Source organism: Orbicella faveolata, unplaced genomic scaffold (assembly GCF_042242905.1).
Source record: "Orbicella faveolata isolate gen_17 unplaced genomic scaffold, um_ofav_v1 contig_48, whole genome shotgun sequence".
NCBI classification, from domain to species: Eukaryota; Metazoa; Cnidaria; class Anthozoa; order Scleractinia; family Merulinidae; genus Orbicella; species Orbicella faveolata.
The window spans coordinates 3,377,135-3,391,688 of record NW_028301578.1 but is presented as its reverse complement, the minus strand read 5'-3'; the positions used below and the strand labels follow the sequence as shown (position 1 = coordinate 3,391,688).

The window sequence follows — 14,554 nt, the reverse complement described above, 5'->3', positions numbered from 1 at the left end:
TGATTTTAAGGGAGTCCAGCTCGTTAACATCTCCGTTTCTTTTTGTGACCTCGGCGAAGGACTCAATACTCAGGACCTTGTCAAGTTCTTGCGGCGCCATTTGTTTCAAGATATTTCCAAGATGGCGGGACTAACACCAGCTTCGTAAGACGTTCATTCATTCACTGTTTTGTGGAGCGGGGCGTATTTTGACTATGTTTATTCACAGCGACAGAGTTGAGCTCTTTTGTTGCTTCGTTTGAAACTACCAGAAACCTGGAAACATCTACCTTCTTGAGATGGCCCTGAATTTGTTGTTGTGTGGTTTTCGTTTGTTTATGTTTTACTGGACTCGGTATCATACGGATTTTGAGCAGATGTTGAAAAAAAATCGCCAAAATATTCGTCAAAATGGACACTGAAAGTTGGAAACTTCCATTAAAGTTAGTGTTCAGCCTGAAGGAGCTGATAATCGTCATTTACCCTTACCAAACCAAACACTATTTTAAATGTATTTAAATACTATTTTTAAAAACTGTTTTAAACCTATTTTATGAAATAGATTAAAAACAGGGCGAAAAGTGTATTTTAACGTAGTTTTCGACTGCTTTTAATGGTGTTTAAACCTGTTTAAAACGCTATTGAAACAAAATTTGAAATTTATTTTGAAAAGCTTTTAAAAATATAGTTAAAATTCCAAAACTCGAAATCCTTTGTTAAGTTTAAAAATATAATTAAAATAGTCTGTAACTACTTTAAAAATCTCTCGAGGAACACAGCATTCGGAATAAAAAAAGGACACAAATCGTTTTAGAAACAGCTTTTAATCTGCAAGACTATTTTAAAACTAGTTTAAATGACAATTTTAAAAGTATTTTGTACAAAATAGGTTTAAAATAGGTGCAAAATTATATTTTTAACATATTTTTCGACTGATTTTAAAGGCGTTAAAACCTGTTTAAAACACTATTGAAATCCACTGTCTCAAAACATATTTCAATAGTACTTTAAACAGTTTAAAAATTAAAGTGGATCATATATGAAAAAAAATGTCAAATACAATATAAATATATGGAAATAGCTTTAAAATAATCTAGAAATGGCATACAGTAATATAGTATACAACAGCATAAAAATAGCACAAAATAGTATAAAAACAGTATGAAAATACTGTAAACATAGTATAAAAATAGTATTAAAATAGTTCAAAAAATAGTGTCAAAACAGCATAATAGTGCCAAAAAAATCTTAAACTTACATGCAACTTTGCTCTAGCTGTGAACAACACATGATATGCTAGAAGTCAGTGTAGGGCAAACTCAAGCTTGATGGGGGTGCTTGGCTCTACTTCTTTCTTTACTTGTATAATCAATGTATGTAGCTCTACACTTACTGTATCTGTATATGAAAAGCTGTAATAACAGTTGAGCCTGCGATAATATTTTTTTTGTCTACTGTACATGTGTAAAAGGCTAAAAGTTACTACAGTTTTAAAAACCAAAACATTTTTGAGTGTACGGCCATCATCAGTGGTACATATTTTCTTTGTTAAGAAGAATTGCAAACAATGTAAAGGAGTTAAAGGAACATGCTTGTATCAATACCAATTGAGAACTTGAGGCTAAGGGTCCATTACTTAGTATAAAACATCTTCTATATCACTCATTTTAAGGCTAAATACAGGTTATTTACTTGTACTAGTATGCTATGTCTGCAGGGCTGTCATTAAGGGTTGTAAGCCGTAACATCTGTTATGGCTGAGTATGCTTGATTTTCCCTTGATGCTACAGGTGAAATTCCCTGTTGTTTAGAGAAATCACCCACAAAGTAACAAATTTGCTATGGGTGTGGAGAATAAGGCTACAGGTGACTAAAAAATTAATGACAACCCTGGTCTGTACATGGGAACTATATACATTGTAAACGTACATGCAGTACATGCATCAATCACTTCTAATCAAGGGAACCGTTAGGCCAATTTAGAGGGTACAACTCATTATGTGTGACTTTTGTAAATTTAGTAGGTGATGATCATGTTGTGCAAAGGTTTTGTTCATCTTTCATCACTGAGCAATGTCTGAGGCTGCAACTAAACCCTGCATCATTTATGTGGTCCATGTTACAGTTGCAAGCAACTTGATTTTGAGTCATGGACTTGTTTTATGTACATGTACAAGTGCATGTAGCAATTAAAGCTGTACCATCTTATTGGGCCTAGAGATATTCATACTATGAGTAGTCCTGGCCTCTTTCGCGTAGTCTATTGTGTGTGATGCAAATGAAAACAGCGAGGAAAAAATGTTGATTTTCTTTTGTGTCACGCACGATACATAGACTAAGGGCCTCTTCATATGAGCCAGGTAACTGGCCAAGTGCTGTGTTGCAAAAGCGAAGCTATTTTGCCTAAAAAGTTTTGTCCTGGGTACCCGGGCTGGAGCGTTCATATGGGAAAATTTTCATCCTGGTCACTGAGATCTTGGACGCAAAAACTGAGATCTCAGTAACCGGGCCAGCCTGGCTTCTCATACATAATATGAACACATCAAAATTTTTACGAAGGAAAGAGTAGCGAGGTGAGATCTCAGAAAATGAGCCAGGCTGGTTGACCGGGCTCATATGAAGAGGCCCTAAGCCAAAGAGGGAATACTCGTAGTCTTAGCAAGCAGGGCAGGGAAAAACCCACATCCCATTGCCTGGGGCAAGTAAATTTTGCTCTTGGGAAAGTGAAAATGGAAGTTTGGAGGTCTGGTCAGGTGGGCAAGTGAAATTAGTCTCAGTACATATAATCTTGTGAATGATAATTTCCAATCAAAGCCTATTTCAAAACTTAAGACTGCAAGATGAGCAAAACAGTGAGTTGAAAGCATGGATTAATTTAAAATCCAAGCATACTTTGTATCTGACACAGCAATTGTCACTGTTGGTAGTTTCTTTCACCTAGTTTCATAGTGCCAATAAACTCATTTTGTTATAGTCTATCACTGAATATAGACAGCAACTAGTAAATGATGTAGTTGATAAGGCATGAACCCCACGTGCCCATTGGGCATTAGTAATATTTTAGTGGAGCCAACTGAAAACTAAAATATACTGGCCCACTGGGTAGCTAGATTTTATTTTATTTTTTCCCACCCTGGCAAGATGAAGCTTAAAAAACCAAAACCACTTGCAGCAAGTTATAGGGAACCCAAGCTGTCGTCAAGGTCATGTGCAATTTGAGGTAAAGTTTTACAAAAACTACAGTATTCCATCATGAAAGAATTAATTAATGCATACCATGTTCCCCTTGGAATAAACTTTCTAGCCGCAGTGTATGTAATATATGATCGATAATATTATTATTTACAAGTTAACAAAAATTATCCCATCAAGTTGTAAGGTTCATTCATTTCCAACAAGAAACAACTGTACTTTCACTGATGTGGCATGACTGTAGTAGCTACATATAGCTTCCTTTCTAACCCTAAATTTAGTTATTTCCTCCTTTAAAAATTTACCAATGATTGCAGAATTGCAGCAATAACTTTGTAACCGGAAGGCAGTTGAAAGACCCCTATCAGACTCACAGAGACTTTGGCCCTAACAGGGTAGCACCACTCTCCATCTCCTGTTTCTCAAAGCTGAAAATAAAAACAAAATTATTTACTGCATTGTTTAGTTATTGCAGGGTTTAATATTTTAGCGTCCATGTATGTTTTGTTATCATGTTAAGTCTATAAAGTTGCCTTTCCACTTGAAGAAAAACAAACTGTTTGATTCAACTTCCACAGCTCGCACTTTAATTTCCCTACGAAGAGATCGATCAGTTTATGCCATGTCAAGATAGTAAAAGGATCACAATGGACGAGTAATTTACGGCTGCACAAAAATGGCATACACAGTTGCAAACATATAACTGCCATATAACCGATCATACATGTATATAGAACAGTACCTAATTATGTAGACTGGACGAAGAACAATTCAAAATTCAGATCTATGTTTCATAGGCAATCATCTAATTCGATAAAACAGCTGAAGTGGTAACAGATATGTTACATGTATTTACATGTGCATGCATCTTTTCGAATGAAAGACACACCAAGACAGAAGATGGTCGGCTTACCTCCATTCCTTGAGACATTACCAAGTTGAAGTCTATCAGAAAGATAAATCATGGTCGCTGCACCCACGAGTCATATGATTCGGTTCGGTCCCTTAACTTTTCGTCCAGTAAAAGGTAAAAAAAACAAACAAATGAACTGTTGCACTGGTTTTAAACGACTGGAACGAAACCTCCGTTTTACACAGCAATTTTGAAATGGAAACAAGTCACGTGTCACTCACATGATCTTTCATGCAATCACAGCTGACCAAAATGCTCGCATCAGAGTATTGCACCGGCGGGTCAGCGGAAAATCGACCGGAAAATCCGTTTGCGCCAAAAGTTACGACCGCCAAAACGAAGCAAGAGGATCGCATCGATCGCCACATTGGATATAGTTCTTAGCCCAGGATTTTTAACGGTACGGTATCTGTTTATTTCATCTGCTTAAACTTCATTTCTTTGTTTACAATCCTCGTAACTTTTTCAAGCATATTTTCAGGTATTTTACATTGAGACATACGCGGGTAATGCTTGGCGATTTCTTGTTTGGATGCGCCAAATGTTTATTCATAAAAGAAGCTTTCTCTTAGGTGCATGGCTTTGCTCCAGACGTAACTAATCACGTACCAAATGGAACGTTCGATTAAACGAACTTTATCGAGATCAATCGAACTTAATCGAACGATTGGGTCCGAACACTCGAAGAACAAAATTGGAACATTTGAATGAATGGAATCGCACTTTGTTGTCGTGCGAGAATGTGTTGTACACATGTTCATGTATTGAGTAATTGCATGCTATAACACATGAAATCCAAGCTTGAATCAAGCCTGCCATGAACAGTCGAATCCTTGCCTTTTGGTTGCGACGTTAGGTGTCACTCAACCTGTATTCACCCTATTGTTTCTATCGTTAATTTTACTTTAATTATTTTCATTATTCTATATTATGGATGTAGATTTCTCGGCAAAAATGATATTCACACAAAGGGGCTCTGGAAAATGGTTGAAGGGCCTAGTGATAGGGACTTCTCCCCATGCACATGTTAGTTTTGACCCTCAGTGGGGGATAGACAAGCATTCAGTGTAGTTCAAATTCACCAAATTTTTGATTAGATGAATGCACTACATTTATGTGGCAGGTTGATATATTTCCAAAAAATATGGCTAAGCACAACAAAGGTTCAGGAAGAAGAAATTACCTGGCAAGAAGAAGAAAAAATAATGAAAGACAAGAGGACGAAGTAATAAGAGAAGGATGAAAACACAGAAAACTACATGTAGCTGAAGTATTTCATTCTTTGCAAGAAACTGAGGCAGATGAAACAATTAAGTTGGGCAAGATTTGCGGAACCAGTGTGATTTACCACCAAGGCGTTTTTATGTGGTCCAATGAGGGTTCTTTATTCACTTTTGCTCGTAACATTTTCAAGAAACAGAAAATTTAACCAGTTACAGAATAACCCACTAGGACATGAATGAATGGGTAAGTGGATAATGCAGTTGATTCATGTACATAATTAATAATGAAATGTTCCAAGTCCTGGTTCGGTAGTTGTTGTTCGCGAGATCTTGAAGCTTGTGCTCTAGTTTGCAAGATGGCATCCAAGCAAATGTGCAAAGGCCTCTAGGTGTTCCGAAATGTTATTGTTGACAACTGAAAAATAAATCTTTTTATCATTCGATGCATTTTGTCTTCCTTTTCATTGGCTGAGAGCCCACCAAGTGACCTGTAAATAACTGCCTACAAATAATGATCTGCTCATGCATAGTGCTGTGTAAATGTGTTTGCTGCAAATAATATTGAATTTTCCTCTCATGCATAATTGAAACCAAGCTCTCAGGTGAAATAATTTAAATGGCAGATCGCTTCCCTGAGCTGTCAGAGAGTGATTTAAATGTGAAACCAAACTGGGTGGTCACAGATCAATTATTTGCCTCAGCGTTCCGCTTCGGTAAATAATTGATCTGCTTGCCACTGACAAATCATGATATTTTGCTCAACGTCATCCAATAATAATTATTATTCACAGTTATTGTGGAACTGGCGCTTTTTACCAGCTTGCTGTGATGTTAGTAGTGAATGCCTCTTGTTAACAGATCAGAGCACAGACTCTCATAATATTAGCCTGGTCACAGCATCTCTCATTGAAACCAACCACTAAATTCAACATAAGTCTGCTCATAACAGACTGGAACAACAACTTTTATCATTAACAACTGTTTAGACAGAAAAAAAAAAATGGATTTCCTACATTGTTAACAATAATGACTAAACTGTTGTACACAAATATTAGTTCAAACCACTTTTGACTTCAAAATTAAATGACTGTCAAATCTGGAAAACTGTAACTGCTCATATGGGAAACAGGAAAAAAAGATTTGTTTGAAAGAACAAAAAAAAAGGAATTTGGTTGTGAGATCTTGATTTTGGTGTACTTTGTAAGTGACAGCACTTTTGCAAGATCTTGAAGCATTTATACCATGATGAGTGACCACAATAAATGACTGGCTGATTACTACAAGCAATTTTCTTTTTCATATTCAGTGGTTGTCATTTCTTGTGATTTGTTTTGAGATCTTTCACGTGCACACTGTGACTGGGACACTTTCTGCCGAAATTACATGTATGTAAATTATGTAATCTTGAAGCACGTACATGATGACTGACCACAATCAATAATTTGCTAATTACTGCAAGCTAGTTACATGTACCTTGAAATTTTCTTTTTAATATTGAGTAGATGTGATTTTTTTGTGATTTGATTGTGAGATCTTAATTCTGGTCTACTTTGTGAGTGATGGCCTGTTTTGCCATGAGGAGTAGCCCCAATCATTAATAAGTAATGTCAACCAATTACTTGGATCAATTTTCCTTGAGTTATTAGTTGCTGCTTTCAGAGATTTGATTGCTTCTGGTAAATTTTTAAAGTAATGATAGAACTTATATATTGTGCATGTACATGCGGCCTAGCACACGCTCTCAACCTGAACCTCACTTGTGAACAAACATGGCATCTGTGACCATGTCCTTTTAGAGAAGACTGGAATTTACTTTAACGCCTATCGAAAAGCTCCTCTGGGAAGTCCTGGAGTTGTTCAGTCTTTGCCTGCCATTTTGGTTATAAACAGTGCTTGATACTTCGAAAAAAAAGAAAGACAGGAATACATGTACATGCAGGGGGGCAAGAGAGTGCTATTTTGCGAAAAGGTTTGTTTGTCCACAGATTCATGTTTTTGGCTTGGCTAGATTTTTGATTAATTTTGATATTGAGAGAGTCTTAAAAGCTTACACACTAAAGCAGTTTTCAAAAAGGGGATGCAAATTATGTTGATTGAATTATAAATTTCCATTGGGCTAGATTTATAAATAGTGCAAAAATAGTGTATTTAAAATCTGTTTTTAAGATAGACATTATTATCATTATTTAAAAGTACTATTTAAATAGTATACTCGCCTGATTAAAACTTAAAATATGTTTAAAACAGACTGTTTTGGTTGTATTTTAAAGCTTATAATATGAATTGCTATCTCAAATAGGTTTTAAACTTCCTATTTAAAACATATTTTATGTTCTTGACATGTCAACTACATTTTAAATATCCTATTTAAAGACTATTTTAACACTGAAAATTTGTAAAATACTTTTTAAACCTACAGCCATTGCCAACATAACTTTCAAAACAGGGTTTAACTAGAATTTTTAAACTGTTTGAACGAAATTTTTGTGGCCATAGTATTAAAATAGATTTTAAATCCCCTATTTAAACCCTGTTTTGAGCTCAAACTACGTTAAAAACAGAGTGAAAATCATTCCAATGTCATGAAGTAGGTTTTAACTATACTTGAAATACATTACAAACAGGAAGCAAAATTTTGAATTTTGTACAAAATAGCACAAAAATAACCTATAGTGACTTCAAAATACTGTTTAAATCGTCAAAATACGTTCAAAACAGTTTAAAATCAGTTTAAAAATACAGCTGTTTTGGTAAGGGTAGAAACTGTAATTAATTACATTCGTCAAGTTTTTGGAAAAAAAAACACAATAACAACAGAGTTTTGGCAATACTAGTTGCTAAATTCTCCACACAATGGCTTTTTGCCTTTCATTTTCCTGAAATTTTATTGTTTACTTTAAACAAATATTGAAATCTGATTTTTTTGTTTTGTTTTACTGTCCCATTCTCAGTGGCTGAGAAAAAGATGCGATTTAGAGCAAAAAATAGTGCGATTCGTGAATAAATCGCACCATTGAGAGCCAATCAGATTGCAAGGATAGCCAGTGATTTCAAAATGGATTTAATAAAGTCCGAAACCGTGTTTTTTCTTTTGTTATAAACTGTTAATATTCATTGTCACTATTGCTTCGGAATAACTTTACCGCATTGGGAAGGAAAACAGTTCACTTTTAATTGATAAATTCATCATTACCTTAACCAATAAGCGTTTTACTTTAATCTAGTTGCACCCCATTGAGTATACATCAGAAATTAAAAAAGAATTTAATTAAAACACATCACTTCTGCCTTTTAAAATTTGTGCCTTAGATTATGAACTTATCACTGCCTTTATTTTACTCTACCAAAATGGACTCACCAACACGCAAATCAGTAGACTGGTACAATTCTGAGGAAGTGGCGTGCCACAAAATTTTCAAAACATTTTTTTTTACAATTTTATTTCATCAGACGCGAGTATTCACTAGCATTACACTCTTTCTTTCTTGTATAAGAACATATTTTATAAGAATATCGAGGCTAAAATTTGCGAAATTTTAAGAATATCTTAGAAATAAACCCGAGGCTGGGATTTTGGAAAGAATATAAGTTTGTGTGATGAAAATTTCTAAATACAGTACAATTATATGCTTTCAGCTAAACCGTATAAAATTCTTCCTTTCTCTAGACGTCAAAACTAGCCAAAAAGCGACAAAAACAGCACCAGCCGTATGTTCGATGCTAATAACATTTCGATAAGAAGTTGTATGCGCTATATCAGGCTTAAATATCTGCAGGCTGGCTCCAAAATTACTTCAACACCATCGTGACACCAAATATATTCAAAAGCAGCAGTGTCATACGCTATGATCTAAGAATATTCACAAGAATATGTTCAGCCTAAAATCGGCGGAAAAATAAGAATATATTTAGCTTCGGCCGGTAAAAAAACAATGTTCTTATATAGACACATGCCGGGTGTCCTGTACGACTCATCTTTACCAAGAACAAACTCGGCGAAAAGTTCCCGATCAGTGAAGAAGAATATATCTATCCTGAACGTCAACTGCCAAAGTCTACCGGCTAAAAGAGAAACATTTCTTCATCTGATTAACGATGCAAAACCGGATATAATTATTGGAACTGAATCCTGGCTATCTCACGAGCACAGCAACAATGAGTGTTTCCCTACAGTGACCTACCAGGTAGAGAGGAGAGACAGACCAAACGACCCTCACGGCGGGGTGTTTATTGCTGCTAAAAAAGACCTAGTACTAGTGAGAGAAAGTAACCTGGAAACAGTTCTGTAATATAGAAGTCCGTACGAATCTGAAATTACAATCGACAAGGATATAAACTTCGTAATAACTTATTCTCTTGATTATTTCCAATGTCACACCACATCTGTGATTATTTAGTGGTGAATACTGAACTCTTTTTTGGTGAATAAACTGAAGAATGTTTTTTTTTTTTTTGGTATTGTTATTATTAATTAACATTATTAATTTCATTTTCTTGCACCTTGCATAAACTATTAGCGGAAACTAAACGGTGCGCCAAGACCAAACACAATTCTGTTTATACTTCATAATCTTGATCTTGGTAGTTTGAATCAAACTATTCAATCTCTTTTCTTGCAGATAATCAGTGTTTCAGTGACAGCTGATTCATTGCTGCTGGTTTAAATTGTAAATAGCTTTAATTCTGTGTGGCGAAGATATTTTTTAATATGTAGATAGTGTCCCCAGTTATGTTTTTGTCAAGCTAATTAAAATTCTCTTTCATTCACTCAAACGATATTCTTGGAAGTTTAAAACTAGTAAATACCATTACTTTATGATTTTCAGTTCGTATTTACAGTTTATTGAAATCATAATCTGTGTAATTTACAACAGAGTATTCTTTTTGCGAAAACACCCTTTCATTTGGTGATGCATTAGCGCTGAAGAAAGTTTAAACCCCGTCCATGTTCATACTACGACGGAGAAATTTAAGAACGCAGCTTTATTTCTACGGTTTGGCTTACCATCCACAATAATCCGTCACGAAAACGGTGGAATATTAGAAAATGCCGGCTTCGCGGTTTAGTGTGGAAGGAAAACATTTTGAAAACGGATCTTTTCGAAATCGATGAAAACGTTGTAAACATGTGATTCCCAGCCAACTTTTTACTCAAACACAAATCCAAAATGACCGTCGATTGTTGCGTTTTTTTCAAACTGTTTCTCTGGCATTGTGTGGACGGGACCCAAGAGCTAAACCAAAGGCTACTAAAACTAAACAAAGTTAATGCAGTTCTTAGAACTGTTTAAAAACTGAGTCCATTAGCAGACGCTGTTTTCCTCGGGTTAATTACTTCTACTAACAGCTACCATGCTACACTAGTTACAATCGCACTAATAAACTAAAAATAAAAATTAAATTTACTTTGATGAATTACAGATCCGGCAGTTGCGTCAAACAATTGACCAGTGTGAAACAAATGACGTCTATATATGCAATGTAAACTTCAATAAAAATAAGGCAGGGCGAAGCTTATCAAATTGATCCGCGCCCTTCGAAAATTTTACTGCCTGTGTAATGGGTTTTATGACAGTTTTGAACTCTATGTCAACACACGAAAGGCAGGCATCTCCTCTCTAACAACAGCCTTGGCATTGCGCTTCGTATTTTAAAATTTTCAAGGTACGTAGGTTCAATTCTTCATTTCTTTGCTCAGAGCCTCGTTATAACAGTATCTCCGTGTGACTGAATTTTCCGAATTTACATATATCGTAACTGAACTTCAGCTAGAGATCTTGCTAAAAAAGATCTTAAATTCATATTCATTTGTCGCTTGTTATGTTAATGAAACAAACCTGCTAAAGTGTCGATTTTGTGCAAGAACCTCATTTAACAAGAAATTTTCGGGAAATTCCAAGTTACCCTCTTTTTTATATATTTATATAAGAATTTATCTTATAAGAATATCGAGACTGAAATTTACGAAATTTTAAGAATATTTTAAGAATAAACCTGAGGCTGAGATATTCAAACATAATTTCGTGTGTTGAAAAGCTTTATATTTTAAAATAAATCGTATAAAGTTCTTTCTTTCTCTAAACTTCAAAATCAGCCATAAAGCAACAAAAACAGTACTAGCCGTATGTTCGATGCTAATAACATTTCTGTAAGACAATATGGGCGTCATATTAGGCTTCAATACATACAGACTGGCTCCAAAATTACTTTAACACCATTCAATCACCAAATACATTCGGAAACAGAAATGTCCTACACTATATGATCTAAGAAATTTTCATATGAATATTTTCAGCCTAAAATCGGCGGAAAATTAAAACGACAATATTCAACCTCGGCCGGAAAAACAATAGTCTTATTAAAAGAAAAAAAAAAAAAGAGTGTGGGAGCTAAACCTATTGACTCATTTTCACTCATTGGAGTCGAAAATACGTCATGTTTTCATTTTTTCGCGAACTGATATGTTAATTAATCGACGCAGGAGATATTTCGGCTACTGGGGTGAAAGTTGCAATTCCTTACAACTGAGTTAAGACTTCCTGTAGCAATTAAGCGTTTGCTTTGAGCTCGGTAAAGTTTGGTTAACTGATATCGTTACAGCTCTATCTAATTTCTAAGATGTACACAAAACTATATTGCGGGCCATTAAGACGACAGATCTTACTGATGAAGACAATTTGAGTTTTAATTAAAATATGAATTACTAATTTTCCATGTGTACGCATGTTGGTGGCAAACGAAATACCTTGTCTTTTTATGCCACTGGATAATTGTGTGTAAAATGTTTCCTTCTACCATGTTACCATCCCCATAAATTTGGAAAAACAACTTTTTTCCGCTCCATAAAACCTGGATCGCCCTACACGAGACCACAGAAACGCTTAATTCATACCCGTTAGAGCATACCTACATTAATATAAGGGTGGCGAATCGGGTCCTTCAAAAACCATGGGTCTCGCAAACGTTTCGTCGAATTTTACGGGTCTCACAGTTCCAGTTTTCTTTTGAGCAGTTATGTGCGTCTCACAGTCTCGATTTTTTGCTAGGCGAAGAGAGTGTCTTAAGTCCCCATTTCTATTGTTTGTTTTTATAACTGACAACTGAGAGTTTGAACATTAAAGTAAGTTGAAGTCTCGGAATTAACCGCGCGGCCATGGGCCGAGCGCGGTTCATGGTTTACCCGTGGTTTTCTCTTTTTTCGATTTGTAAGCGACCAGACCCAAACAAAAACCAACAAAAAAAGAAACACAAACATTAAAAAAAATTAAAATGGTTGGTGACCCGTGTGAGCTGCCGTATTACGAATCATAAAGCATGCTACGTTACTTGAATGTTTTGGATGTAAAAGAGCCAGGTAAAAATAATTGCCAACCGGCGGTTTGCGGCACTTTTATCTGAATTCTTAGCGAGGTTGTTAAAAGGTTGTTAAGAAGTACTCGAACTAGACTTGACGTTTTCAGGAATAGCCCCAGTTTAGTTAGGAAACAATTAATTCGTGTTTGATGTCTAACCTAAAGGAATGCTTCACAGTTCAACTACAAGAACGTGATACCGAAAACATCTGGATCATTCTCAACTATGTAAACACAGATATCAAGAGGTTTTAACCTCGGCTATTAAATGTAACCACTCAGCTTGAAATGTGCTACTAGTATACTTTAAGGGTAGTGAATATAGCCAAAAGAATGATGAAATAATAACACCAAACAGTAACAGTAGTTTGCTTTAGGTGACCACGGTCAGTAAAGGAGAGGCTTTTTGCCGGAATACAAAACCAACCTTCTTCAACTGGCATATTAAAGTATCATGGTAGGTGGATTGACAGTGTTTGGAAATCGCGCTCTTACGCTGGCGCTTTGAAAGAAAAGCACATCAACCTATACATTTTCTGAAAGCTTAATAGTTATAGACTACAATCATTTCTCTTAAATTTTCTAAGAAGCTATTGTCGCAGTGATATTAAAAGAAATACCCAAAACCACGGTTTGGCTTAAACTAGTTCGCTTCCGCACGTAAATTATCGGAGCGGCGCAATTAACATCGGGGGTCGGCGATTTTTCAGATATGGGTTGGGTTTTTCTGTACACCCTTAAAGTTTGATATTCTCAATGCGGACGTTTCCTTCTACTGAAGAGGCCAATACTTTGAAACAGAAGCGAAATTACACAAAGCCCGACACTCTTTTTCGAAGAAGGTATCATGGAACATACCTGTCAATTTTCAGCCAATTCCGTCGGAAGACGCCCGTAAACGAAGTAAAAATGTTCGTCCTTATATGCAGTTTTATTTTATGGAAAAAAAGACGAAAAACCTTTTATGAGATTGGTATGATTAGCTGTTAAAAATCCCCTCTACACTGACAGATGTCGGCATGGGTCAGTTTACCATAACAATGGGTTATGACAACTTGAAATAAACAGATGTCTACAATTCTGGCGTGGAAACCCGTCGCAGTAAAATCGTTCGAGAAGCAACAAACTACTAGGAGCTTTATACAGGTTTGTATTGTAAGTGCCGTCAATCGGCGACATTGGTATTATGTTGCTCAAGCTTAGGCTTCTTCGTTCTCCAGACAGTTTTTGAAACCATGCCTCGTAAAGCCAAAAAGAGGAAATCTCGAGGTCCACATCGTCTACATCTACATCTGCGCTTGACTCCTCTCTCCTTGTTGAAGTTTCGGAATCGCGTCCGTTCTCCAGCAATTTCGTGCGAGTAGCACTTGTTGTAGTTTGTCCTTCAGCTTCATTGGAGGGACCAGCCTCCTCGAGTTCCTTCAACCACTCTTCTTGGTTACACTGCGAACAGTGCGACTCCCCGGGGGGGGGGGGGGGCACAGCCATATATGGGCTATATAGGTATGTGCCGCTGTGAAGGGTATGGTTTTCAAGCAGTTTACTTTAGGATAGGGTATATAAATCAGAGCGTTTGGGTCTAGAATAGGGTATAATTTTTCAAAAAACTGACTAGTTGGTTGAAGATTTTATCTAGACTAAGGAAACCAGGAATTGCCACTAAAAAATATCAAAAAAAAATCAACAAATCGGCAAGTTTAAATCTACGCAAATCAGCCTCAACAGTGTCGATAGCTGCGGGGATTTAGGGAGTTTACTCTAGTATAGGGTAGCAAAATTCAGCTGAACTAGTTCTGGTATAGGCTAAGGGTTCCAGGGTCCGAGCGGCACATCCCCTCCCAGAAATTCCCAAAGTACTACCCTCCCCCCCCCCCCCGGGCTGCGACTTACGGTCG

The 14,554-nt window shown here is 36.1% G+C and overlaps 1 protein-coding gene and 1 long non-coding RNA gene across 4 annotated transcripts in view; one reads left to right on the top strand and one right to left on the bottom strand.

Moving 5' to 3' along the window:
* The window catches only part of LOC149096002 (somatostatin receptor type 2-like), a 118,706-nt gene that overhangs the window by 99,335 nt on the left and 4,817 nt on the right, over positions 1-14,554 (top strand). Inside the window, exon 1 of one of the 3 annotated variants that reach the window (XM_089281011.1) lies at positions 10,906-10,971. The exons of 1 other annotated variant lie outside the window; for it this stretch is intronic. Coding sequence is in view for 1 of the 2 variants with exons in the window: in XM_089281008.1 (XP_089137134.1) it covers positions 13,728-13,805 (78 nt within the window). In the remaining variant the exon portion in view is untranslated. Of the gene's footprint in view, positions 1-10,905; positions 10,972-13,641; positions 13,806-14,554 lie in introns of those variants that run through there. One more of the 3 variants, XM_089281008.1, reaches the window with a different exon arrangement.
* LOC149096003 (uncharacterized) lies at positions 904-4,287 on the bottom strand. The gene is made up of 2 exons (XR_016204518.1): positions 4,085-4,287; positions 904-3,599 (listed from the first exon to the last, which is right to left on the bottom strand). It is a non-coding gene; the product is annotated as an uncharacterized LOC149096003 (long non-coding RNA).